We start from the raw sequence: 25,504 nt of genomic DNA, 5'->3' as shown, positions 1-25,504 counted from the left end.
ATGTATAAATTTTAATTTACTATCATTTGACTGTTTAAATTTAATTAAGTTTATATTAAATAATCCTATACTGTTGCTCTGGTGCAAAGCACAATGAAAACAGACTTGGGTGCTAGTTATACCCAGTTCTAAATCAGTATGCATTTACCTTCCAAATGAAATGCTGACACAAATGTATGTATGCTTGTTAAAAAAGACTTTTTTTTGTGCACAGTGGTTTCTTTTCTACAAACTCAATGACAAGACGCTCCTGTTCCTTAATCCAGAGTGTTTATTTTTTGTGTTTTTGAAATACAATGTCGAAATTCCCCCTGCCGCCCCCCCAAATATTTTACACTTGTACAAAAATTAATCCAAACAAATGTGTGCACAGATGAAAACATGGTAATCAGAGTATAAAATCATCAAGAAAATGGTGCAAAACTTAAAAAAGAAACACATTTTCCCTGCACATATAAAAATAAATTAATACTTTTGTGTATCCAGTCATGGTCAATCTTACTTGTCTGGTCCTAGAGATTCACATACACAAACTGAGGCTTCATTGGCTTTCACACCAGCACTGCCAAATCACTATCACTTATGTACACCAACGGCCAATGAGAAAAGTTTATATACACATAACGAGGTAAAAACGGTGCCACTGAACACCCCACCCTACCCCCGCCCCAGAAACACTTCAGAACACTTCCTCCCCCCTACAAAGTTATGTACACCCCAGCCCCACCCTCCCCGATCAGCCTACTATGTAGTAGCTTCTAGCTTTCAAACACATGACACAGAGTAGAAGTCATTAGAAGGGTTTACAGCAAGATTAGACTGTATGAAGGGGGAAAAAAAACTGTACACAGTAGTACAAAATGATGTTAAATCGCAGAACCAGTGGGCTTTTAAAATATATTATCTTGTGCCCATTACACAAAAACTCCGGATAAATAAAAAGCACATTAAGTTGGCTTTGATATTAAAGAACACAGCAGAATTTATTTTCCTAGTTAAAGAGACAGCGTGTCCAACCTGATGGACCAAGTGTTCTTCTGTAATCTGTTGCCTTGGCATGCAGCTTAATCACTGGTAGCGTTGTGAAAAACTAGGCTGAGTGATAAAGACGTAAAAAGGAAAACAAAAAATCCTGCCTTCCTCCCTTTGGCCTCAGGCACTTGGGTTTGGACCCTGACTAGCCAGTCATGACTGGTGGGTTTGTAAGTGGCCGCTGTTGTCAGCCTTTTAGGTCCTGATAAGCTGGTCCTGCTGGAGAGGTAGGTGCATCATGGGACTCAACCACGAAGATGAAATGTAAAGATGTCCACTTGCTGGCAACCAACTCGTGATCTCTCTTTTTTGCGTCTATGCCGTGCAGATTAATGCACCTTGTTGAACATTCAAGTTACCTTTGTTGTCTTTCTTTTTCGACATTTCACATCCTTGACTAGGCCCTCTATATCTGCCCCAGAGAAGAGACAGTCAAAAACAAGGCTTCTGTGGTAACCATAGGAGGCTTAGCTCACTGACATTAATGGATCTACACACACAGAATGAAAGACACACGGGGAGACAAGCAGCAGTGAGAACATGTGGGATTTTTTCACAACACTGACCCAGTATTTCCCTCAGGACTGGTGCGAGACAGATGTCAAACATACATCTGCTACTGTTCAGTGCTATTCTAGGGATGTGTATATATATATATATATATATATATATATATATATATATACACACACATGTGTGTGTGTGTGTGTGTGTGTGTGTGTGTGAGTGCGTTTTTTATTATTATTTGTCTGTGGTTCTGTGTGTGCCAGCTTGGGTTTTGAGTGAACAGCTCTGGTTAGCTGAAGCCCCTGAGAGTGAAACAGCAGAAAGACCAGGCCATGACAGAAAGAAGTAAAAGAAGAGAGGAAGCAAGAATGAAGAGAGAAGAATGAGTAAACGCAAGACAACATTTCTGGGAAGCTGACCTGCTATTCAATTCATCAGTTAAATGAGGAAAAAAAAAAAAAAAAAAACACCATGTGCTCTGGTGCTACATACTGACTCTAACACACTAACACACACGCACGTACACACAAACAATAACTACTAGGAATATTAAATAAAAACATTAAACTAGAGAAAAGACAAAAATAAGAACTAGAAGCAGCAAAAAGTAATAGTAAAAAATCTAAATTTGGATCAAAATAAATAGTAGAAATTTACACAAAGTGGGGTCAAAACTAGAACCAGAATCAAGCTGCGAAAACAAACCAAGCAAGGCCCGCCAATGTGAGTGACTGTAAAAGACAAAACTGCAATATTCTTATATTCTGGTCTAAACAAGCACCACAGGAAATAAAAATCTACCAGGTACAAAGAATTCTCTCCCACCAATGTTCAAATCACTGAACTACAAAGTTGACCAACAGTCTGATCCCAACTCTGCAAATTTTATTTAAAAAACAAAACAAAACAAACAAAAAAAAAAACAAAAACAAAGAAGATATGTTGTCATGTCTTCTCCTGCCCTGCAATGCCCACCGCTTTCTCAGCTAGCCGAGGCTTCTGTGGCCCTGAACTGTGCGTGTCGGCGTGTGCATGCTGCAGCGCCAGGAAAGGGTTTGCAGTGATGGTGCCTTGGCCTTGACCCTGGGCGCTGGGCAGCAGGTTGTTGATGGGCAGCTGAGCGGACGAGAGCGGGATGGAGGGAATCTGGGCTGAGGAGGAAAGGGACTGCAGCTGCTGGAGGTCCTGCTGCTGTTGCATCAGTTGGTAGAACAACACCTGCTGCTGATCCTGTGTGTGGGGGGAGCAAAGAGGGAGCAAGGGCAGGGGGGAGAAAGAAATAAACAAGGAGGAAATTGAAAAGATAAAATAACAGTTTAAGACAGGACGGGATGGAAAATTAAGTATAAAAAGGGGCGAACAGCGCAGAAAAGTGCTATAAGTGAGTGGAAATTAACAAGCTAGGACATAAACTAGCGTCTGAAGAAAGATTGTTACTCGTTTGTTTAACTGTGTGCGACAGTGCTGAGTAATTCCACGTGTGTCTTACCGCTGAGGGCTGTGAAGACAGCAGCTGCTGCAGCTGATGCTGCTGCAGGATGAGTTTTTGCTGCTCAGACAGCAGGCCGAGACGCGCAGCGCTGACGAGACAAAACACCAGTCAGATGAACACAATGCACACTGCCTGCAGAGTATCAGAGCTAAAGGATAGACGAGACCCCTGAATTCAAAGCATGTGCAACAAAATCGTGATCTGGTTTTTCACTTAAAACACTTTTTTTTAATATATTTATTTTTTTTATTTTCCAGAGAGCAACAAAAATAGATAAACTCACACAACCTCATAGAAAGGAAAATAAAATTCCAACAACATTCATCCAGTCTATCTGCTAAATATGAATCCAAGAAAGCTAGCAAGTTCCTGCAATGTGCTGGAGACCTGTCTCACCTGTTCTTACTAGTTGCTGAGCTGCTACAATCCAATATGGAAGCAAAAGGAATAAAAAAAAAGGGACACAATCAGTTCTTATCCATTCCTCCAAGACACACAAACAAAAAAGTTCCCTCTTATTACAAATAAGGTCTTCAAAATGTAAGGAGAGGGGGAAAATGCTTTATTTGTAGGACTCTCATCTGATTGTCTCATATGACATCACATGCTTTGATTAATGATAATCAGGGGAACCAAACAGCATTAACTCATGTAAAAAGGAGAATTAATGCAGCTGTAACATACCTGTTATTAACAGGCAGTGTCACACCTGTAGTGGCTCCTGTAGTGTGTGTGTGAGAACTGGCTGTGCCCGCAGGTGTCTGGATCACACCGTTCAGCGCGCCGACGATTCCCCCAATACCCAGCGCATTTCCTGCACCCAGAGCGCCCATTAGCCCCGCCACGCCTCCTAGGCCAGCCGTGGGTGCCCCCACGGTCGCAACCCCATTGAGCGCTGGCTGAGGTGGACTCTGGGAGACGGAGGAAGGTGTGGAGAGGGACGAGGTGGAGCCACTGCTGCTGTGACCGCCACATGATGCAGTGTCCTGAGGGGCAGACAGAGAAAGATGAAGGCCATTCATAACAATTTTTATTACAAATCTAAAGTGCTCACTGCAGTTTGTCTAATTTAATGTGGAATATAAAACCATGGTGGCTGCATGATCTCAGCTAACACATTAATTACACATTTCTGTGCTGATTTTATTTGTGTACGTTTGGTCCTTACCTGCGCTGCCACAGGCAAAGAGGAGTCAGTGGCTCCAAACTGGGCTCCTTTGACATATGTAAAATAAATAATCACAGGTTTAGATGTGTATCAACACAATGTGTCCATGTGTTGCAAACACATTTAAAAGAAAAACGAGAAAAATGCTGATCCAAGTGCTGTGACCTAAACAATTATTTTTATTTCACCACACACTTTTAGCTTAAGTTTTAACAAAGGATGTGTGTTTGTGTGCAAGTACCAGAGGAAACAGTTGTGGGAATGAAAGGCACTGATAGCTGAGCGCTTAGAAGCTGAAGTCTCTCTTTCTTCATGGTCAGAGTTTTAATCTGCTCCTCCAGCCTCCTGTTCTCTTCCTGTAGTTGGTGCAGAGACTTCAACATTCCCACCACTGATAGAGAGAAATAAGAGAAAAAATACTGAGTTATGAGCTCAAAATATTCCTTCATCATTTTGCAATTTTTTTATTTTTTTGGTTATTCTCACAAAACAGTGTAGGGTAAAATTTGTCTAGTCAAAACAGGGTTTCATCAACAGGACGTGTAATTGGAGTAATCTTGTGAGATTAATTGTTCCTTAAAGCAGAACCACGTAAAAATGGAACATAAAAATGTTCAAATACTCGATATTACATAAGGAGGTCAGAGGTCAATATCGGTCACAAGTGCCCTGCTACCTGACCAGACTCAAAGACAACAAGACAAGATGGGGAGTGTTGAGAGGCACAGGACATTTAAATCTGACTGGTGCAGATGCAGGACAACCTTTTTTAATGACAAGGCTGCCATCGCTTTCACTTTTTCATTTTCACATTATTGATCCCTGAAGGGATGTTCAGATAAGCAGATAGCTGACGGACATCGACGGCAGCAACAAAGAGAGATAAAGTGACAGCAAAGAGGGAGCAAGACTGCATGACAGCTGAGAGGAAAAAGCGTGATAAATTAGTTGACAAAAAAAAAAGATGTAGGTGTGTAGGTATAAAGTGCATGTCTGCACTTTATACCTGTAAATTTTCGGAGGCTGAGCTGAAGCTGTTTTGGTGACTGACCAGACAAGCTGTAAATGATATCAACACACAAAAATGTACATTGTGCTCAGTGTGTATGCGCTCTCACCATCTCCCTGTGCTCCCTGCTGCAGCAGGAAGCTTTGCCCTTCGTTCCACTGCCTCTCCAGGAGCTGCTCGATGCTGGTGGCCACCGGGGGCAGCGTCTCTCCGCCACCTCCCCCAGCTCCTAGCAACCCCAGCCCCGGCCCCAGCAACGACCCCGGAGAGTCATAGCGGATCTGCAGGCCACCAATGGGAGAGCTGAATGAAGGGAAAGAGAGAGCATGGACAGAAAAGAAGAGACGGAGAGGTCAATAGGGAGATTAACGACCCAACATAAACGTCAGACAAACATAGACACTGCTGGCTATAAAACTACATCAATTTGTTGTTACAGTGGCCCGTAATGAAAAGGGGCCAGGCTTTCTGTCTGCAAGTGAGGGCCACAGAAAGACGAGGAGAGAGAGGAAGAAAGAGGACATGGAACTGGGAGAGATGGACAGAAAGGGAAGCGCAATGTCTTGATGTGATAAATCTTGTGCTGAGACAATCTGTTGAGTGTGAAAGAGGGGAAATGAGGGGCAGCAGGAGAGAGCAGAGACGACAGAAATAGAGATGCGCAACATGGTGGAAAAAGTAGCAGCAAGAATTTTATACTTTTTGAGGGAGATAAAACAAAACAGAGAAGTCTTTTCTCTTAAAAAAAGTCAATAGCATGGCTCCACTACTCCCAAAAAATAAAATTTGAACTGTAAGAAAAAAAAAACAGACTAATATTTACATCCAGATGTTGATATGTTAAGTAAAATAAAAAATAAAGGTGTAAATGTTAACAGTCACCATATTTTACAATATATACACCTGTAAATGAAATGTCAGCCATCTAAAATGTAAGAACAAACATCATTTGGATGCAATATCAATGGTATAAGTGTTACCAACCTTCTCAAGTGACTTCACATATCCCACAAAGTTGCAGAAACAAACAAAAATCTATATGTGTGGCTGCTGTTCGCATCCTCAGAAAACCATGCAAATATTCCCAATGAGATACAGGACAACACCAGGCTGTTCTTTCATGTGTGATTTCAACCAAGAAAAAAGTAAAAAAAAAAATCTAACTTGACTTGAAGGATGGTTACCCCCTCCAAAAACACAAGTTATCGGTGGATGAGAGGAAGAGAATTGCCTGTAGGGGTAAAAGCGAAAGAGAAAATATGCATGTGTGTGTGAGGAGTGAGAGGTAGAGAGGGGAGACGAGGGGCCAGCAAAGGGAAAAGCAGAAAAAAATGGGGGATGGGTGAAGCAGGGAGGGGGGGCAATGAGGAATGTAAATGGTGAGGGAGGGCATTTCAGAGAGGGAGTGTGTGTGCATTCACCGTGGGGTGGTCTTGGGAGAAGCTCTTATGGAGAAGCCCTGAGATCCGCCGCCGCTGTTGCTGCCATCTCCCACCTCCTGATCTGCACACACAAAAACACACACACACACACACACACACACACACACACACACACACACACACACACACACACACACACACGAAACATCAATGGGATAATCCAACAAGTTACACCAGCTGAAATGCTAGAAATATATAAACCAACAACTCATTCAAAACAGCTTTTCTAAACAAATCTCAAATAATTTCTTTTTATTTTTAAATTTTTGTCAATTAAAACAAGCCAGTTAAATCTGTTATTTCACCTCCTGCTCATCATCTGTAGCTGAACTTACCATTTTGTTCTTCTGACCATCACATTTGTGTTGTCAGATAACACAAATACACATTTAACTGTTAATATGATTACTATTTCTTTACTGCTGGGCAACATTTAAAAAAAATATTACATTTTCTAGATAAAAACTGAAGCAAATATAAATACAAATAAAGCTTTTATTGATTATTAGAGGGTAAATTATGTGAATACAGCTTAATAAAACCATGGGCATAGATTTCTTCTGCTTGCCTTTCAAAGATTCTGTGTACTCTTGAACAGCTTAGCTTCTTATTACGACACTACATTTGCAAATGTTACTACAATCTTCATCTTCAGCTGATAACAGTTCTTACTGCAATGGAAAATGACAAATTCACTTTGAGCACATTTGTAAACGTGCTCAGATACAACGGCTTTTCATCAGTTGACAGACTTATTTGGAAGTGAACGTGCTGTGTAAACGCCAGATTTAGATTTCTTTTATTAGAGCTAATTAGCACTTTGGGTTACAGAAAGGGCTCTGCGGATGTTCATGGACAACTGACACAAAAAAATGGTTGATTTAGCAATTTTCACCATTATAATATTAAAACTATATAATAGAAGAATTTACATGACCGCCAAATATACTTTTTTTTCCTTTAGTTCTGTTGTGCTTATCAGCACTTTAATGCGGCTGCTTTTTCTAGAATTATCCAGTAAAGTTTTACAGAAGACGACAGAGGGTCAAGACTTTTTCAAAATTTACAGATTTTTCTTCAGCTGTGATTAAATGTGCTGTAATCATTATGAATGTATGTTTATTACCTACAAACCTTCCCTTCTTTGTATCTCTTTCACACACCAGCCTTCATTCAAACTGCATGTGCTTCCCTCTCTCTCTCTCTCTCTCCACCTTCTGTGAGAGTCTCCCTCTCTCCTCCCTCTGGGCCCCTGGCCAGACGCTTCTATTCATTTTCCTCAGTGAGAGTAATGAATCACACATGCACACACACTTTTGCATTTACACACTCACACAAACTCCCCTCTACTTAAGACAGTCAATCCCAGCTTTTACCCCCACCAGGTCGCCACTCCAGTCTCTTGGTCCCTTCTTTTTCAAGTCTTCTTTCTGTCGTAACCCGTTCCTGTCTTGGCACCTCCCTCCAGACACTCAAAAGCAGGGACGCGGCTGCCAAAGTAAACAGGCTACATACATACAATCACACACAAACAAACACCTTGCATGTTTGTGCTCATATAACTTTTACTAGCTGACAAAACGTGCACCACTACGCACTGACGCCACATGACAGAGCAGACAACTTTATGATTTTTGTCCTCAGTGATTGTTGCTGCATCAACAAGCACATTAGCTAACGGGTCAATCACCTCAACACAAATCTGTAACTGTTTTAATATTCCATTAATTCTTTTAAATTTAACTCAAAAAACAAACAAAAAATAAATAACAAAAAAAAAAATAAAACAAAGAAAGCTTTACATTATAGGAGGTGTTAATATCCAGGTCAGTGTTTCCATATGTTGATGTTATTAGTGTGATATTAACGCTGTGGCTGAACAGGTTATCTTGTGCACATACATGCTGAACATCTTTCCCTGATTTAGCCTGAATATAGTTGGCAGATTGACTGTCAATAATATCTAAGATATTCTAAAGGTTCAACAGACAGTACAGTAAAAAAATGTAAAAGAAATATTAAATGTGCAGCATTTCCCCTAAAAAAAAAAAAAGCTTAGATAACAAAACAAATATGACCATTTAAAATAATTCAGCAGTACATTATCTTGTACTATCAGAGCTCATGTTATCTAATATTCTCCATCATTAAATTTATTCTACATTTTAATATTTTTCTAAATTAAAGAAAGAGACGTTTATCCAGGAACACTTTACATCCAGACCAATCAAACATATCTTTTTTTTTTTTAGGTTTTCAGGAATTAGACAAAGCTTGTTTGTGTCTACACACACAACCTGGTTAGTCTCCATATAAGCAGACACACAGGCGAGCACTCACACACGCACACCCCGTGGCCCCGTGACATTCAGCTTGATTAGTGAGCTGACCTGCAGGTCAAAGCAGATCTGGCTCTGATGACTGCTGACCGGCAGCAGGAACTGCTTCCTCATCTTCACTCTTTCTTCTTCTTCCTTTCTTTTCTCTTACTTCTCTGCTCTGGCCGACCAGATGTGTTGCATCAGGAAGCAGCAACTCTTGACAGCTGAAGCCACTTCTTACTCCCTCATCAGCTCTCTTCTGAGCCAAACACACGTCAGACTTTTTGTTATACTGCAGAAACCCCTTAAAGCAAGCCCTTAAATATAAATATATATACTGCTGCTTCTCTGGTCGCATGTGTGAATGAGGAAGACAGAGGGAAGTGACAGGGCTGTGTAATTGGAGCAAAGTGGGAGGGGCTTAAAACAATCACTGACCCTTGACCTCTCTATGGGATCATGGGGGGCGTGACCCATTAATTATCTTCATCTCTCTCTCTCTCACAAACACACACACACACGCACATTTGGTATGTTTCCCATACCTGCTGGTGAGGCCTCGGACTGAGCGATGAGCGCTGCCATAGTCGAGTTGGGGTTGAGCCTGTTGCCAAACATGTGAGGGGGGGCCAGGTTGAAGACTGAGCCTTGCAGACCGCTCACCTGAGGACAGAGACACACATGTAGAGAAAAAGGATTAAGCTCTTTCCCTAAGAGTTCAGTCTTTGTTGTACTCACTTTTCCAATGAGAAACACTGATAATTTATTTGTTTGTGTGGTATCCACTTTGCAGCCCAGGCGACCAATCCAACAGTTTGAATGTTATAAAAATCAAGATCAAGCACTATTTAATAAACTTAAAAAAGTGAATAAAAAAGAAAAGTGAATTAAAAAAAATGCTTTACAACTATTTTGCACAAATGAAAGAGTTGAGGAATTGCTGTTTGAATGATTCATGTAGATTATTGATTATCTGATGGTTTATTTGTGCTAGCTGTATAAAATGTAACGCTGTAGTAAAACATGGCTATGTCTATTAACTTTTTCTTTTATAACCAAAGACAGCAAAATACAAATATATAGTTTCCAATGTCACAAAAAGAACAAAAAGCAAAAATTTCAAAAATGAAACTAGCAGATTTAAGGTATTTTTGTTGTAGAGAGTAAACCAAAAAAACAAAATTATCAGAATCACAGATGTTATTAATTAATTTCCTATGGATTTTATATTTAAATGTCTTTATTTACTGATTTACATACATTTCTCTAAGAAAACAAAACTAGTTGCTACCATGAATCTTTAATAAGCTGACATTTAAATGCCATTTTAAACAATTAGAAGTGTATTTTTAGTTTATTATTTTCTAAATAAGCTATTGGAGTTAACTTCATATTTTTCAAAAGTTTGACACATTCAAATCTGAGAGGGATCTGATGACTCTGGTTTTACAGCTTTGATCTCTATAAAAAATATCCTACATACAATCTCATGCCCATGAAGCTTATTTAGAAAAAAAGAAAATTTATATCTGAATGTGGTCTGACAACACTTCACCACCATTTATGTACATGAATAAAAACAAGAATATATTATGAAGCCACAGCTCATTATTCTTTTACACATGGGACTCCAAATGCCTCGGCACCCCAACAGTATGCTGACATGCTGACAAAGTGTTTCTGATGCATAGAGTTTAATCCAATTAAGGCATTTCCCAAATAAGGGCCGTGGTGTGAAGGGTGGGGTGGAGGGAGAGGGTGGATAGTGAAGGTGGAGCATCAGAAGGGGATTCTGCTCCATCTAAAAGGCATAAGACAGCTGGAAAAAATAGTATGACTAAAACATTTAATGTAGTGTGTTTTGTCAAGTTCAGGAAAACATTTCTCACAATGTTGAAATGTGTGTCATAATTAATTATTATTTTAAATATGCAGTGGCAATGGCAGGTAAAGTTGTGCCTCTTGTGAATATTTAAACTGAAGCTATCAGATTCCCGGAGGACAGAGATCATCCGCCGTCCTCCAGTTTGAGCTCCTGAAGTCAGGAAGGCTGTTCAGAGCTCCTCCGGCTAAACGTGCCTTAATCGTATTCTTAAACTCAAAGTGCCCAATCCACACAGGCTGATTTGAACTGCTACACTTTTACTTCTTTTTACCTTTTTAAAATGTTGTACAAGTATTTTTAAATGCATTTTCATGCATTCATTTGTATTATTTATTGCAAATATGAAATACTGTATCTGTGAGTCTTCTGTGTTTGTCAATTTTCCACCTCGGTAGACAATAAAGATTTTTTCTATTCTATTTTAAAGTTGTCACTAAAATATTTTAATTAGTACAATAAACATGTTGCAATTTAAACATTAAACCAAAAAGCCTCAAGTCAAGCAGAAATAAACAAAAGCTACAAAAATTAATACAAAGCCAAAAAAATTAAGTGAGCCCTGAAGTTTATCAGTTATATTTTACATTTTTAAGAGTGATTACTGTTTGTTTAAATTTAGTGTGCACTCTGGTGGAAAAAAAAGAATAAATAAAAATTCATGAACTTGTAGCGTGTTAAGAATGAGAAAATCTAAAAAACATAATGAAAATTCCAATTTCCTTCTGTATTAAATTCAAAGGAAAACCTGTTCCCACTATCTTTTTTGTTGCGCTTTAGATTTCTTTTTACAGCCCTCCTCCTCTTCCTCCTTCCCTCAGTGCCATATTCCTGCCCCTTTTCCCATCAACATTCATTTTTCATTTACATTCATCTTTCATTAAAGTCTCTCTCACACTCCCTCTTTTCTGTCCTGGGCTGATAGCCAATAACAGTAGGCCAAGAGTCTTACTATCAGACCCAAAATAGCAAATGGGCTTCGTCTTTTTCTCTCTCACACACTCTCTCTCACACACACACACACACACGCACACACAGCATGTTGTTCACATCCTTCTGTAGTTGTATAATTTTTGCCGACTCAATTCAAAATGTATGTGTGTGCCAGAGATGAGCATTATATTGTACAAACGAACAGACACACACACAAAAAAAAAAAAAAAAAAAAAAGGGAAAGGGAAAACCAACTTTCTCACTTTAAGTAACCCTTACCATTTTATTCAGTCTCTCTCTCATACACACACACACACCTCCATAATACGTGCTGAACATAGAGGAACACAGCGAGATGAAGCCCAGCCCAGCAAATTCGAGGCATGAGTGCAAAGCCCCCCACCACAAGCGCACACACACTGACCACAACCCCTCCCTCCCACCATCTATCTCTCCATCCCTACTGTGGTGCTTGTCAGATGTCATTACATCACAGTACAACGAGGGGGGAAAAAAAAGAAATGGAGGGGGACAGAGAGGAGGAAGGTCGAGGGGAGAGAAAGTGTGTGTGTGTGTATGAGAAAGAGAGAGAGTGAGAGAGAGAGAGAGAGGAAGCAAAAGAAAGGTGACAAGTGGACACGAGAGAAAAATAGAGCTGGGTGGTCAGAGAAGGAGCAATACGTTTGCGGAGAATTTGAAACATTGGACACCAACATAAATGATGGAGGACGAATTTTTGTTTGTTTTTTGTGTTCTTTTAAAATAATAATAATAAAAAAAGAAGGGCACTAATAAGTTAGGGGGCAGAGGTGATCACACCGTACCCAACGGCTTGGAAACCGGACTCAACTTATATAAGCACATCAGAAATATTTAGCCACTAACAAAATAAGAAATGAAAAAACAGTGAATTCATCCAAATGCACTGTTTTTATTATTTAAATTAATTATTATTATTATTATTATTATTAATAATAATAATAATAATAATAATAATAAAGAAATTCACAAACATTTTTCCTTAAATGTGCTGCCCTGATTTTTGTTCCGCTTTAAGTCATGTATAGTAATTAAGCAAATTCACAGTTTGGTGCAGATGATGTTTTTTATCAAACCTTTTCAACATTAAGCCACATGATAGAAAACACAGTAGCATGTACTATGACACACAGACCTTGGCACTTTTCCAGTGTTTCATTATATTGGAACCTGAATACCTTAAAAAATGATGGCTCTGTCACATTTTTCTTTACACCCCTTCAGATTCCTGTGTCACTTAATGTCAAACGTATTCACTAATGTTAACTAAATTCATTTACTCTGCAAAATCAAACACATTTTAATGAAGTGTTCATGGAGCAAATATTAAGTTTCATGTTTAGTGCTTTCAATAACCCAGAATCACATACTACAGGTGCATCTAGCCATCAGCTACAGAATACCTGTTGAGGAAACACTCTCCATACAAGGTCAGAACGCATATTTCACAGATAATTAACTTGCGTTGGATTAATAATAGTTAAGAGATTTGGTGCAGAAGATGTTTAATTATCGTGCTTTGGTTTATTTGTGTTCCCACAGTTTAGCTGCACTTGAGCTCAAAGATTTGGGAGATGTGAGTGAACTGAAGGATGCAGAGTTTTTTATACAGAGAATGTATTTTTATTCATTTGTGTTTATGAAAGAAGGAATTATGAATCGTATGCCATTGAGGGTTTAATGAGCATGCTTCTTCACTCATGTGGCAAGTGAGGAGGGGCGCTGAGAGTTGCTAGTGCATGTTGGGACTCACGTGTGTGGAGGCTGTGCTGTTAACCGGTGCAGTGGCAGTGAATGGAGAAGGAGGGGCTAGGGAAGGTGTGGGTTGCTGTTGCTGTGACAACTCTGAGCCTGCTCCGACCATGGCGACAGCTCCTGTCCCTGATGATGACCCATCAGCAACAGAAAAGACACCTGTGAAGAGATGAGCATTAACAGCATTATTATTTTTAAATCCTCCATTACTCCTAAGTAATGTAAAAATGGTGTTAAAATATTTTGTGTAAAAACTGACTCCCTTTTAAGGACTATTATAACAGTTAAAATTAATCATAGCTGAATTCAGTGGAGTCCTCCTATTGTGGATGTTGGCTTGTCGTCAAGGCTAACTGGGACACTTTAACTGAAAGGTGCTCTCATAAATATTATTTGCAACTCCTATGATTGTCTTGTTATGACAAGTTAAACACTATGTCAGACACTGACACTGCTTTAAAATTTTACTGATCCTATTATTTGGCCCATACATTTAATTAATTTAATACACTTAAAACTTAAATACACACTTATTCTTATAAAACACATTGTAGTTGTGTAACATTTGAAAGTGACTGGAACAAGAGCAATTAAAATTTTGTTTTATAATTAACAGAAATGCTGATAAGACAAACAAATTCCTGCTATAAAACATCTGTTTATCTAGGGAGATGGAATAAAATTTAAAAAATGGTTCAGATCTGCTCACTTGCACAACTGAAATATGTTTACTGATCAAAGTAAACAAATGGAAAAGATGCCTGAAAATAGCAGTATTTTTTAATAATCATAAAAATGTATTAACACACTGACAAATAAACAAGATTTCACTTTTCTTGAATTACAGTTGAACTTCTCTTGTCTTCACTCTTTCTGTTTTGTCTTCTTAAACATAATTCTGCATAAAATTGATGAACACTGCCTCTTACATTGAACGGGTCATAATAATTAAAATTCACATACTGCTCCATTTTCACACACTCCTTCACAAGCTCCGTTCTCTTATCGCTGCCCTCTCCCACTTCCATCTCTCCTTCCTCCCCTCACACACCCTTGTGTTCGCCCACTGACTAGGGATAAGCCCTGCCCCTGCCCCCCTTTGACCCCAGCAGAGGAAGGGGGGAGAGAGGGCCCCTCTGCCCCACAAAAGCCTGAATGGCTCAGGGCAGCACGCATTCACTGGGGGAACAAGAGATCTTTGTGCCAGGAAGGGAGGGGTGGAGGGAGGGAGAGGGCAATAGATACGAACACTACATGGGCCGACATACTATTTATAAAGCTTTGCAATATGCACCAGAAAAATTGATACCCAAAGCATTGCTGCAGAGGCTCAGGGGGCATGTGATCCCGCAAGGTTTGCAGCAGCTGGATTAGAGCCCAAACCAACAATTTATCAGAGTTTAACTAATGCCATTGATAAAATGGCTTACACACAATGGAATGGTGGTAGGAAAATGATAAAACAAAAAGCCAAAAAATAGATTTTAATTAAAAGTACCAAGAAAAATCATTTAGTGATAACAGTCTAATTTCCTAAAAATTTTAGGTTTTTCTTTTTGTTTTTTAACACAAGTTGTTTCTTAAAGGATTTTTTAAGCAGAAAATGGGTGTTTAAGTTAAAATATATTAATGTTATAAATAAAAAATATTACAATAAAAATTTCAGAGTTGACTTATATTATACCACACTTATTTATTCTTGAATGTTTCTTTGCTTGAAGAGGAAAACCTATTTATTGTAAATTCCAAAGGTTCAACACAAAACAAGAAAACCAAAAAATCTGAAGAATTAAATAATCTAAGGATGTACATTAGTTGTGATATCTATAATACTGTTTTTTCTCATAAAGCTCTGCTAAGTGTTGTCTGTCAACACTAATTTCACAATTAGACAAACCTTGTGTGAACATACTACGATATGACAAATGTATTTATTTTATCACCATTTTTTGTGGTGCTCAAACTTCCTCTGGAACAATACAAGAAGAACACCAAAAAATAAATATACATTACCATATACAGACTTTTGCATCACAAACCCAGAGCTTGTAAAACCTATAACCTATTTGTATGATCAATATGTTAAGCCCCTAAAGCACATTGGCCTCCATTACCCAGCCCTCTTCCTTTTTTCCTTCCTGCTCGATATGCCTGTAAGCTTAAAAAATATCCACCTTTATTGGTTCAAGCTGGTATTATCTTAGGAAGAAATCTATGACGTCTATTTAGGGAAGGCTGAATCCAATCTAAATAAAAGCACCATAACCTTGCATTAACCAGATGAATCAGTGTTATTGCTGTAAACGTGCTCCAAATTTTTGTTTAAAAGGAAAATGTACATCCATGTAGTAGCAATGCTGCATGCTAGAGCCTTGTAGCTCAATCTTTGCTAAAACTGCAGACAAGTGACTTAATCGTGGCTTTAAAATACAGTGTAGACACAAACATTAAGTACAGTCATGATAACAGAAGGACTGTTGCTATTCTGAGAATTTTCTACCATCTAAGATAAACAAAGGATTTAGAGCCAAAATGAGGGTGGTCAATGTAAGAGTGTGTATATAATTCACAAAGTGTCTGTGATAAACTGTCTGATGCAGTCACATCAGTTACAGTCGACATCAGCGCTGAACAAAAAACAAATTCCACAGCAGGAGAATTGATGAGCAGACACACAAGGGGAAATATTTATCTTCCTTTTTTCACTTCTATGGGTGAAAACAACATGCATCTTTTGTTTTGTAAATTAAAGAGTTCAACTTTCTGATGAGCTGTTTTGTGAGAGGCTGTGTGTGTGTGTGTGTAAAGTCAGTTTTTATTCATATTATTCATATAGCCAAATATAATGGTGCATGTCTGTAGTGGACTGACCCTTTGTATCCTTTAAGTATTTTAAAGATGGTTTATTTAATAATTAAATAAATAATAGTCAATCAAAAATTTTTTGGCTGTTTGTTTTTTTTAATATGCAATACTTTTTTCCTTAAATACAGATATAGGTTACTTACAAAAAAAAAGTATTCATGAAAAAAGTTCATGAATGCATGCAGGTTTTCTTAATAAGCTTCATTTGATATTCAAATTAAATCCTGTTTGCAGGACTTACTCTTTCGTGTGCTTTGCATAAGTGAGAACAAGCCACTGATAATTATGAGAAATTCACTAAGGACTAAGTTATACGGGTAAAGATGTGATCATAGAAATAAGCCACTAAATACACAAATACACCGCAATAAACATTTTTATTTTCCTTGTCCGCTTTCTCATCTCGATATATACGTACACTCCAGCTGGCCTAAATAAATCCATCCCCAGTCAACATTTTTCCTCCCCCACACACCGCACCAACTAGCTTCACCGTCCCACTGGTGACCCCATGGCCATCAAACATTAACCTAGCCAAAATCTAACCCCTTGCTTCTCCCATACACCAACACATATCTATCAGGCTAACTATCTATCCATCAGCACAGTGGAGTCAGCAGACAGGATAGAGGGGGGAGACAAACGGCAGGATCCTTTCCATTACTGCCCTGCATTAACCCTTAGCTAAATATTTACAGTAGAAAGAAGAACACATGATTTTCTTTCTGTCTCACACACACACACACACACACACATAAATGATGCACAACCATACATTGCCACCACTGTTTGCCCTATCTTCTTTCACCAGCTGTGGTCTGAAACGGCACCACTGCTTCAGGGAAAGAACAATCACGAGAAACTGAGGTTTTCCACAAACACTACTTTTACAAAAGATAAACAGAAGCAGTACTTCAGTCTGGCCCACTAGCTCATCAAAACTTCTGCAAAATAAAATATCACCTAAACAAACATTCAAGTATGCTTCAGAAGCAGGCAATCTGTCTGAAAGATTTGGACGCTGTGTAAAATATTAAAAATAATTTTATTCAACCCTGTATGTAATTAAAACCACAGCAAAGACAAGAAAATCAAAATAGATGTGTTAATTTTCTTTCTTTTTTTTTGTAAATAAAGCTATTTAGAATTTAATACCAGCAATACATTTTAAAAATGTTTGAGAAAATTAGACAAAAATAATGCAATACTTAAACAAATCAAATGTGGTGGGGCATTTATATATATTACAACAAATCAGTTTACTTGGTAAGAAGCCAGTAACACTGTGTATAAACTGGGTATAAAAAAATCTCAAAAAGGCTCAAACACAGCTCTGTGAGTGAGTGAGTGAATGAATTAATGAATTTATTTTGAACAAACAAGAAACTATATAGAAAAATAAAATAATGAAAAAATAATAATTATTATTATTGCATCATCAAATCATAATATAAAGAAGTTCGAAAAAGGAGCGGGAATAAATATAGACTTTTTAATGAATAGAACAGCGTGCAGCCAGGAATACCTCTGAAAACAATTATCAGAGAGCACAGAGTGTTTATGCATACAATGCAAGTCAAAACCTGTTCGTGTGAATGGAAACACAAACTACACAAACAAAATAAGCCACCCCAAAAAATAATAAATTGGATGATATATATATATATATATGTGTGTGTGTGTGAAAAACACTACAGAGGAGAAAAGGTGCTATTCACAAACGTGAGCTTCCTGACTTTTTTTCCCCAACAAATGCTGCTGGCATCAAATCAAAATGTGCATATTAATTGTAGACTTTAATTATTTTCAAATTATTTCTAAATTTTTTGTTTTTTTTTGGCTAAACTGTTTTGTTTGTTGTAATGAAACTGGACTCACTGATATAAAATTAATCAAATGAATGATAAATACAAGAAAATTAGGCTGACTGCAAACGTGTCAGTTGGCTGAGATACGGATATGATACAACAGCGTTTCTTGTAAACAAACATTACTTTGCCAATTAAACTTTGGATGCTACATGGAACATGAATAAAGGCAGTAGTATCATATAACACATATTTAATCTGAATAAATCTACTCTTTCAACTGTTTATAACAATCTCTCAAACTTTCTTTACAAACTATACTGTCTCCATGAAAACCAACTTAATTTCTGATTCTTTGCCTTCTGTGGATGCTCCAATTCCACCCATCTGGTGATAAGTGGTACTGTCTATTATATTTGATTGCAACTGAAGATTTAAAGCAAGGGTCGTCTAACAAGACTTGAAATCAAAAACAATACAGAAAATGAATTATGATTTTAGAATACGAGTTATTATTAACAGCCTATGTAACAGATGAAGACACACACAAATCTTTTGATCATCTCATCTCACTGACCAGTGATGGATAGTAGCCTGATCTGTGCATCTGCAATATCATCTTAAGTTACAACAGGCATGTACACATCATGCTGCTGCAGATACTGTATTTGCATGCACTTGTCATTATGCAAATATACGTCTCCAGCTGCGCAAAGCGTCACAGATAAGGGAGGATTTGAGGAAAGAGCAGACTGCAGGTAAGTGAGAGAAGCTGAAAGATAGAGGGAGAAACAAAAAGGTGATGATTCTAGAAGAAAGGGAGATGTGAGAAGTGTGGACAGCACTGATATTCTTCCATAGGTGGGAGGGGAACTCTAAAGCATACAGACAGTTGCCAAGCAACTGAGAATGGTGAAAAAAAAAAAACCATACAGACCTCTTTCACGTGCAAGACCCATACGATGGCAAACACACAGATGCAAACATCAAGCCACTCACAATGCAAGGACGAGCCTTGCCATTCAATGTAATGTTAACATTGCACAGCACTACAACCATTCTGTTTAAGTTATTAGCACTGAAGTATGAAGAAGCTGTACAAGAAGAACTGCTACAACAATGCCACACAAGCTGCTTTCCATATGAACACTGTAATGAAACTGGTTAGCACAATGATGCCTAATGGGTCATAACTAGCTCACAATCCTTGAATTAATTCAGCTCAGTTCCTCATTAGCTGCCACAGATATTTAATCATTTCTGGACATTTGCTTTGCTACAACACAAATGCAATGATAAAACCCTTAACAAAGATGACCCTGGCCGACATCAGAGATGATATTTCTCTCTTTGAGAGGCTAGAAGTGTCTTAAATTCTGTTCCCTTGTGTAAAGCAACACTGGATTTTTTGGTGTGTGTTTCTATGTCATCCTCACCTGAGCCAGTGGTTGTGGAGCTGCTTTGCAGACTCCCATTCCTGAGGAGTGCCGGGGACTTCTGAATCCCACCGCTGACACCCATGACCCCCAGCCCCCTTTCTGTTCCTCCGCCCATCCCTACACCTAATCCACTACTGGAAACTATGCCTGGCCGGACTGAGAGCGTTGAGGACGAAGAGGAGGAAGTAGAGGCAGTGGAGGAGGAGGTGCTGGCTGTGGACGATGTGGGGAGAGTTAGGGATGGAGCTGGCTCAGAAGGCTTCACATCCGTGGTAAAGCAAGGTCCAAATCTGTTTCGCCAGTTGCCCTTCTTTTTCTTCTTTACCCCATCTTCCACTCCTCCAGCAGTTGCTGTACCAATCCCCAGTCCCGAGCTTGCAGGCTGCGGTCGTTTGTAAGCAGTGGACCCAACAAGTCCTTGTGTCTCACTCACTGTATGACTGTGGGAATTCTCATACAGCTTTCCACCAACTAAAATGATAAAAACAAGAAAAACTTAATAAAATTATCCCAGGGCATATCTTTTTGCACTTTCCCCCTCAGTTTTTACTTGTCATTAATAATCTTTTTTGGCCCATAAAATGACCAGTAGTGTGATGAAACACACCAGTGGTCAAATTAGAAAAACAACAACAACAACAAAAAAAAAACAAGTTATAGACAAAAAAAAAACAAACAAACAAACAAACAAAAAAGAAAACAACCCATAACTGGTACCTGCAGAAGCTGTAGTAGCAGACATAAGTGAACCAAACAGAGTTGCAGTTCCTTCTGAAGCTCCACTCTCTGAGCTTGGTTTCACAAGGCAGCTGCTGAAAGATGGTGGTGAGGAGAAAGTAGTTCCTCCACCAGGACGCAATGATGAATCTGAAAAACTTAGGAAGTCTGAAGATGAAGGGGCTGAGGGCGTTTTACTAGCACTCGTCAACAGCAGGCCTGAAAGACAGAAAAGCGTGTGGAAATGAAGAAATTTACCAAAAATGAAGAAGGAAGTGACACGAGGAGAAATTTACACAGAGAAATTACATTTCCACAGAGTTCTCTATTTGGAGAAATAAAGCAACTAATAGATAAGCATTTTATCTGTCCTTGAACTGTCTACCTACTGAATAGTCCACTCTTCCTCACCATGTACTAGCTGTAACTGTATCAGAAGAGGTGTCTTTAAAGCTCAAAAAGAGAAGGATACTCAGAAGAAGAAAAAAAAAAAAACACTCCAGAAACACACAAACACATAAACACCTGAAAAGGGCTTCAAGGTTGTAACAGCAGAAACATTTGAGTTCAATGTGAACACTGAATCCTCTCAGTTATCCACCTCCCAGCATGTTCCCTCTATGTTTGTGTGTTCCCCAGACAGGGCCCCAGATTACAGGAGCCAGAGGCCACTGGAGACGAAACAGTGTTATCACAGCCGCACACAAAAGTCTGGTGCCTGAGCAAAATCCAGGCAATGACATAGCACTTGTACATACACATGAAACACCTGCTTATTTGGGCCTTAATTATGTTGCTGTATTTTGTAATTCAGCTGCATTTGCTATATATATATATATATATATATATATCTACACACACACACACACACACACACACACACACACACACACACACACACAGAGTGGTAACAGCAGGTGATCTGTCACTGCAATTCTTTTTTTTTTTTTTACTGCAGGGTTAATTCCCAGCTGTGGGAAAATTAACGTATAAGACTACTCGCTGCTATCAATTCACCTTGATGGAAAGGCCCCGTTGACGCAGAGGCAGATGTTGAGGAGGTTGCCATGGTGACCACAGTGGAGGGGATGGGTTTCCCTGAGGAGGTGAGAGACTTGCGGCCACCCCTCTGTCCCACCGTGTGAGCCCCACCACTGTTCTTCTTGTTCTTCACCTCAGCTGCTGTCTTGCCCGTGTCTGCAGCCAAGCCCTCTTTGGGACCACTGCCAGAGAGAGCGGATGACACTTCCTGAAAGTTGGCGTTTGTGAAACGGGCGGCGCTGTCATCCAATCGCTTCTGAGAGGATGCCGGAAGAGAGGTGACACCTGCCCCTGAGTTGCCGGTGTTGTAGCTCTGGAGGAGGAATGTGAGAAGGGAGGAATCAAAATGAATAAAAAGTCATGCTTGAAAGTAAAGGGAGTACAGGAACTATGAGGCGCATCGGAAGAGGGGAGGAAAATTATCAAAAACAAAAAGTCAGAAGGACAGGATGCGTAAGGGATTCAGAACATCAAGAGGTAAATCAGAGTTTGTTGTGGCCAGAAATACGTGACAGTTAACCACAGGCATGCAAAGAACCTTTACCTTGTCTGGGACCATGATGTTTGGAAGGATGAGCGAGGGTGACATATCCATGGAGGTTTTCTTGTGTTTCGGTTTGTGCCTGTCCCGCTCCTTGTGTTTCTGAATATGAAGAGGAAAAAATGAAAAACAAATGAGTAAATCTGCTCAATCTAAGTAAAGGGAAGAGAGGAATAAAAACTGAGTCCAAGTACTGGAAAAATATTGGACATGATGAAGAACAACACTTGAGAACATTCAGGAAGTATTTACTCAAGTGGTGTGAAGATGACAACAGCCAAAAAGATGTCAAAATGATAAGAAACTAAGAATTATTAGAATATAAACACAAAAGAGGAGTTTGTGTGTGATTGAGAAGAAGAGAAAGGTATAACTGCATTTTAAAGGCAATTTCAAACCAAGATTAAAGCATGGCGAGCCACAAAACCAAAGAGTGAGCTATAAACAAAATAAGAAAAAAGAGGGTAGCAGTGGAAAAAGGAATTTAACATGCTGGTATATAGAGAAGAGTGCATCTAAGTGCCTTGTGCTGAACCGCTCAAGGTCTTGTCTTTTCATTCAATCATATCATTCCTCCTGGACCATCAAAGCTCAATTTACACCCTCGGCATCTCTAGCACGCACACACAAACGGAGACCACCACCCCTTTCTCTTTCACCCAAGGTGGTGAATGGGTGCCAGCGCATTTACACCTCACATGCACGTCCCACACTCTGACACCTCTCTACATGTGTTTGAGCAGACAGGTGCACACACTTTTAAATGCACACTTGTGCATGCCGTCACACACACTCTTAAAAATAGGTGGTGAAAATATACAATGATCCTGAAAGGCTACATGAGACTTAGCATGCTTGTGATGTTCTGTCATGACAGCTATGAAACCCCTTAGAGAAAAAAAAAAAAAAGAAAAAAAAAAGGCCCCCCTCCTCCTTTTTCCCCCTAGGGGTTTTGGCTGAGGAGCGATAGCATCGAGGCTTGTGACGGTTTAGCCAGACTTCCTCCATAAGTGCCAGTTAACAGACATCACCAGTCAAATGAGGTGACAGCAGCTCCACTGTGTCCTCTACAAGCTGCCTTCTGTTACTGCTAGCACACATAAGTTATAACTGAAGGTGTAATTAAGATGTTTCTAATTATTAAATATACTTTGATAAGGATAATTTCCATTTCTTTCTTCTTAATTTTTATTTATTTTTTGTTGTTTTTTCTTTTTTCTTTTAATATACTGGCACAAGTGCTAAACAAGCTTCTTTTTTCTTTTTTTTTTTTTTACCATTGTCAGTAGTGATGTTTTTAACTTCAGTTGTCTGTGGGCTCCAACATACACAAATGGTGTTACATTCAATGACTATTACTACTTCCAAGCAAATAACCCTGTAAGATATAACAAGATTGAGGTATGGCATTATATTTTCTCCTTTAGGATGTGTTGGATAATCATTTCTGATAATCATGACTTTGACAACTCAGACTGTTCATGTAAGACTTTAGTCAGTAAACATGTTTCTAAAGAGGAAAAAGTGAGCTTTGTCATTTCTTGTAGCCCCAAGTACAGCACCCTCACTGAAAATGAGCACATGCACACATCCACTCCTATTAGCTTTCCTATCAATGCTAATAGGAGTCAGAGCTAATAAATACCAGTGACTGCTACAAAGTCATTTGATGAGGGACAAAATGCTGATTAAGCACTTTCCCACTGGACTCAATAGTCACATTATTTGGTGTCAATAGTTTTACTGATCTGTGTGATAAGCACCTGACTGAAAGTTGTTATAACCCTTTAATACGACGACTTCAGCTGAGCATTTATGTCTGTAAGACTTCAAGAGAAATTGAAAATAGACGTTTGCTACATGGAGAAAAGGTTGGCAATGCAACATAAAAGGTTTCCAGAGTGATTTAAAAAAAAAGGTTTAAACCTTCGTGTTTTTTGCTAAGAAACCTGAAACAGTCTGGCGTAGCCAATGTCAGATAATAGTCAATGTACATCAGTACAAAAACAGAACAAAACAAAGTCACTTGTTTCAGATAAGGAATCAGCTGATATTTTGTTTTTCAATCAATTTGCAGCTGGTTTTTCTCTGTTAGTCAACTAATCAACCAATTGGCAGAATTAAAAAAATATTGTACCTATTGCCAAAACTTGGCTGCAGATAGCTGGTACAAACAGGAACACAAAGATTAAAAAAAAAAAGAAATAAAAAAAAAATTAACCTCCATTGATGCAGAAAGAAATTCGGATAACAGAGAGGGAGAGTGACAACAGAGAGGTAAAGTCTTCAGGAGTCCCTTGTTGTTTTTCATTAACATTCCAGAGGTAGGTGTTGATGGACAGAAGCCGAGCCGAGAGGGTCGGATAACACACACACTCCAGAGAACCCACAGGACTGGGCGTGGGAAACATAACACACACACAATATAACTCTGACACCGTCGTATCAATCAGTTCAATTGATTATACAGGCAGAGACAAAGCCTTTCAATGCGCTCTCTCCTCTTTTTATCTCTTGCTGCTCATTACTGGCCTGATCATTTGACTCGACCGAGTGGCCTTTGAGAATGTGTGAGGTATATATGAGCAGTGGCAGACAATGACGATGCTATCTATTTATCAAACCCTTTAACAAAGAGCAGTTCGATTGTGGGGTGAAATCCTATCAGTGTGTCGAATACTAACCATAGATTTCAGAGGAGCGAAACACTTCTCAGGTTTTAAACACTGAAATTCTCTTAGCAGAGAAAATTATTTATTTTCTTAGAAAACAATGTTATAGAGATTTCCTTAATGAATGATAAAAAATATTTTTCAATAAATTAACTACTTTATTAGTTGTATCCAGTGTCTGAATTCAGCATCTTAACTCGCCAACCACAAAGAGAAGATGATATTTTGCTCAAAAAGAGGCCAGAGCTAAATTTGAGGCGAAGTCATGTTTTACTAATTTTGATCAATTCAGTTCTTCACCACATCCACTTCAGCATTGCCTTTGACTGGTTTGTCTTTGTGGTATAAAGTGTGTGGTTCAGAATTTTGCTTCTTTGCTACACAAATGTATCCATCAGTGTGAACAGCTTAATGAGAAACAGAAAGTCAACTTGGCTGGTTTTAGTATCAGACCCTGGTTGCATCACAGCTAAATTAAATCAAACAGTCCATTAAAAATAAGGCAGAGTGTATATAAGCTTATGATGTTTTCTTCTGTTGTAACATAAATAAACAAACGAGTTGCTCAAGAATAAAATTCTTGTACCAGTTGTGGAAAGAAAAGATTTCTGAAGCAACTGTATTTTAAACAAATCACTGATCAACTCATTGGCCTCAGGAGGACAAGAGGTCATATGAGGTGGGGTGCAGAGGGGAAAAGAGAAGCAGAGGAAGATGGGTAGAAAGGGAGGAACAGGAAGTAAAGGAGAAAATAATCCGCCCTAGCCGGCAGGAATTCCCCTGTGCAGTTTCCTGCAGGATTTCTGACCAGCCATTGTGTGTATGTAGGGATGGATATGTG

The 25,504-nt window shown here is 38.9% G+C and overlaps 1 protein-coding gene across 4 annotated transcripts in view; it reads right to left on the bottom strand.

Moving 5' to 3' along the window:
* Positions 1-253: 253 nt before the first annotated feature.
* mllt10 (MLLT10 histone lysine methyltransferase DOT1L cofactor) overlaps positions 254-25,504 on the bottom strand; it is a 44,028-nt gene continuing 18,777 nt past the window's right edge. For 2 of the 4 annotated variants that reach the window (XM_041967846.1, XM_041967849.1), the window contains 14 exons: positions 21,995-22,093; positions 21,427-21,763; positions 20,410-20,628; positions 19,690-20,163; positions 13,579-13,739; positions 9,517-9,634; positions 6,630-6,711; positions 5,318-5,511; positions 4,441-4,590; positions 4,200-4,246; positions 3,716-4,017; positions 3,428-3,451; positions 3,029-3,119; positions 254-2,769 (listed from right to left, as the gene is read on the bottom strand). In XM_041967846.1, coding sequence (XP_041823780.1) covers positions 2,485-2,769; positions 3,029-3,119; positions 3,428-3,451; positions 3,716-4,017; positions 4,200-4,246; positions 4,441-4,590; positions 5,318-5,511; positions 6,630-6,711; positions 9,517-9,634; positions 13,579-13,739; positions 19,690-20,163; positions 20,410-20,628; positions 21,427-21,763; positions 21,995-22,093 — 2,583 coding nt within the window. In that variant the 3' untranslated portion in view covers positions 254-2,484. The remainder of the gene's footprint in view (positions 2,770-3,028; positions 3,120-3,427; positions 3,452-3,715; positions 4,018-4,199; positions 4,247-4,440; positions 4,591-5,317; positions 5,512-6,629; positions 6,712-9,516; positions 9,635-13,578; positions 13,740-19,689; positions 20,164-20,409; positions 20,629-21,426; positions 21,764-21,994; positions 22,094-25,504) is intronic. The other 2 variants (XM_041967847.1, XM_041967848.1) reach the window with 2 other exon arrangements.

Source organism: Melanotaenia boesemani, chromosome 18, assembly GCF_017639745.1.
Source record: "Melanotaenia boesemani isolate fMelBoe1 chromosome 18, fMelBoe1.pri, whole genome shotgun sequence".
Lineage (NCBI taxonomy): Eukaryota > Metazoa > Chordata > Actinopteri > Atheriniformes > Melanotaeniidae > Melanotaenia > Melanotaenia boesemani.
Note: the sequence above shows the minus strand (reverse complement) of the source record. Positions and strands in the feature narration are given on the sequence as shown.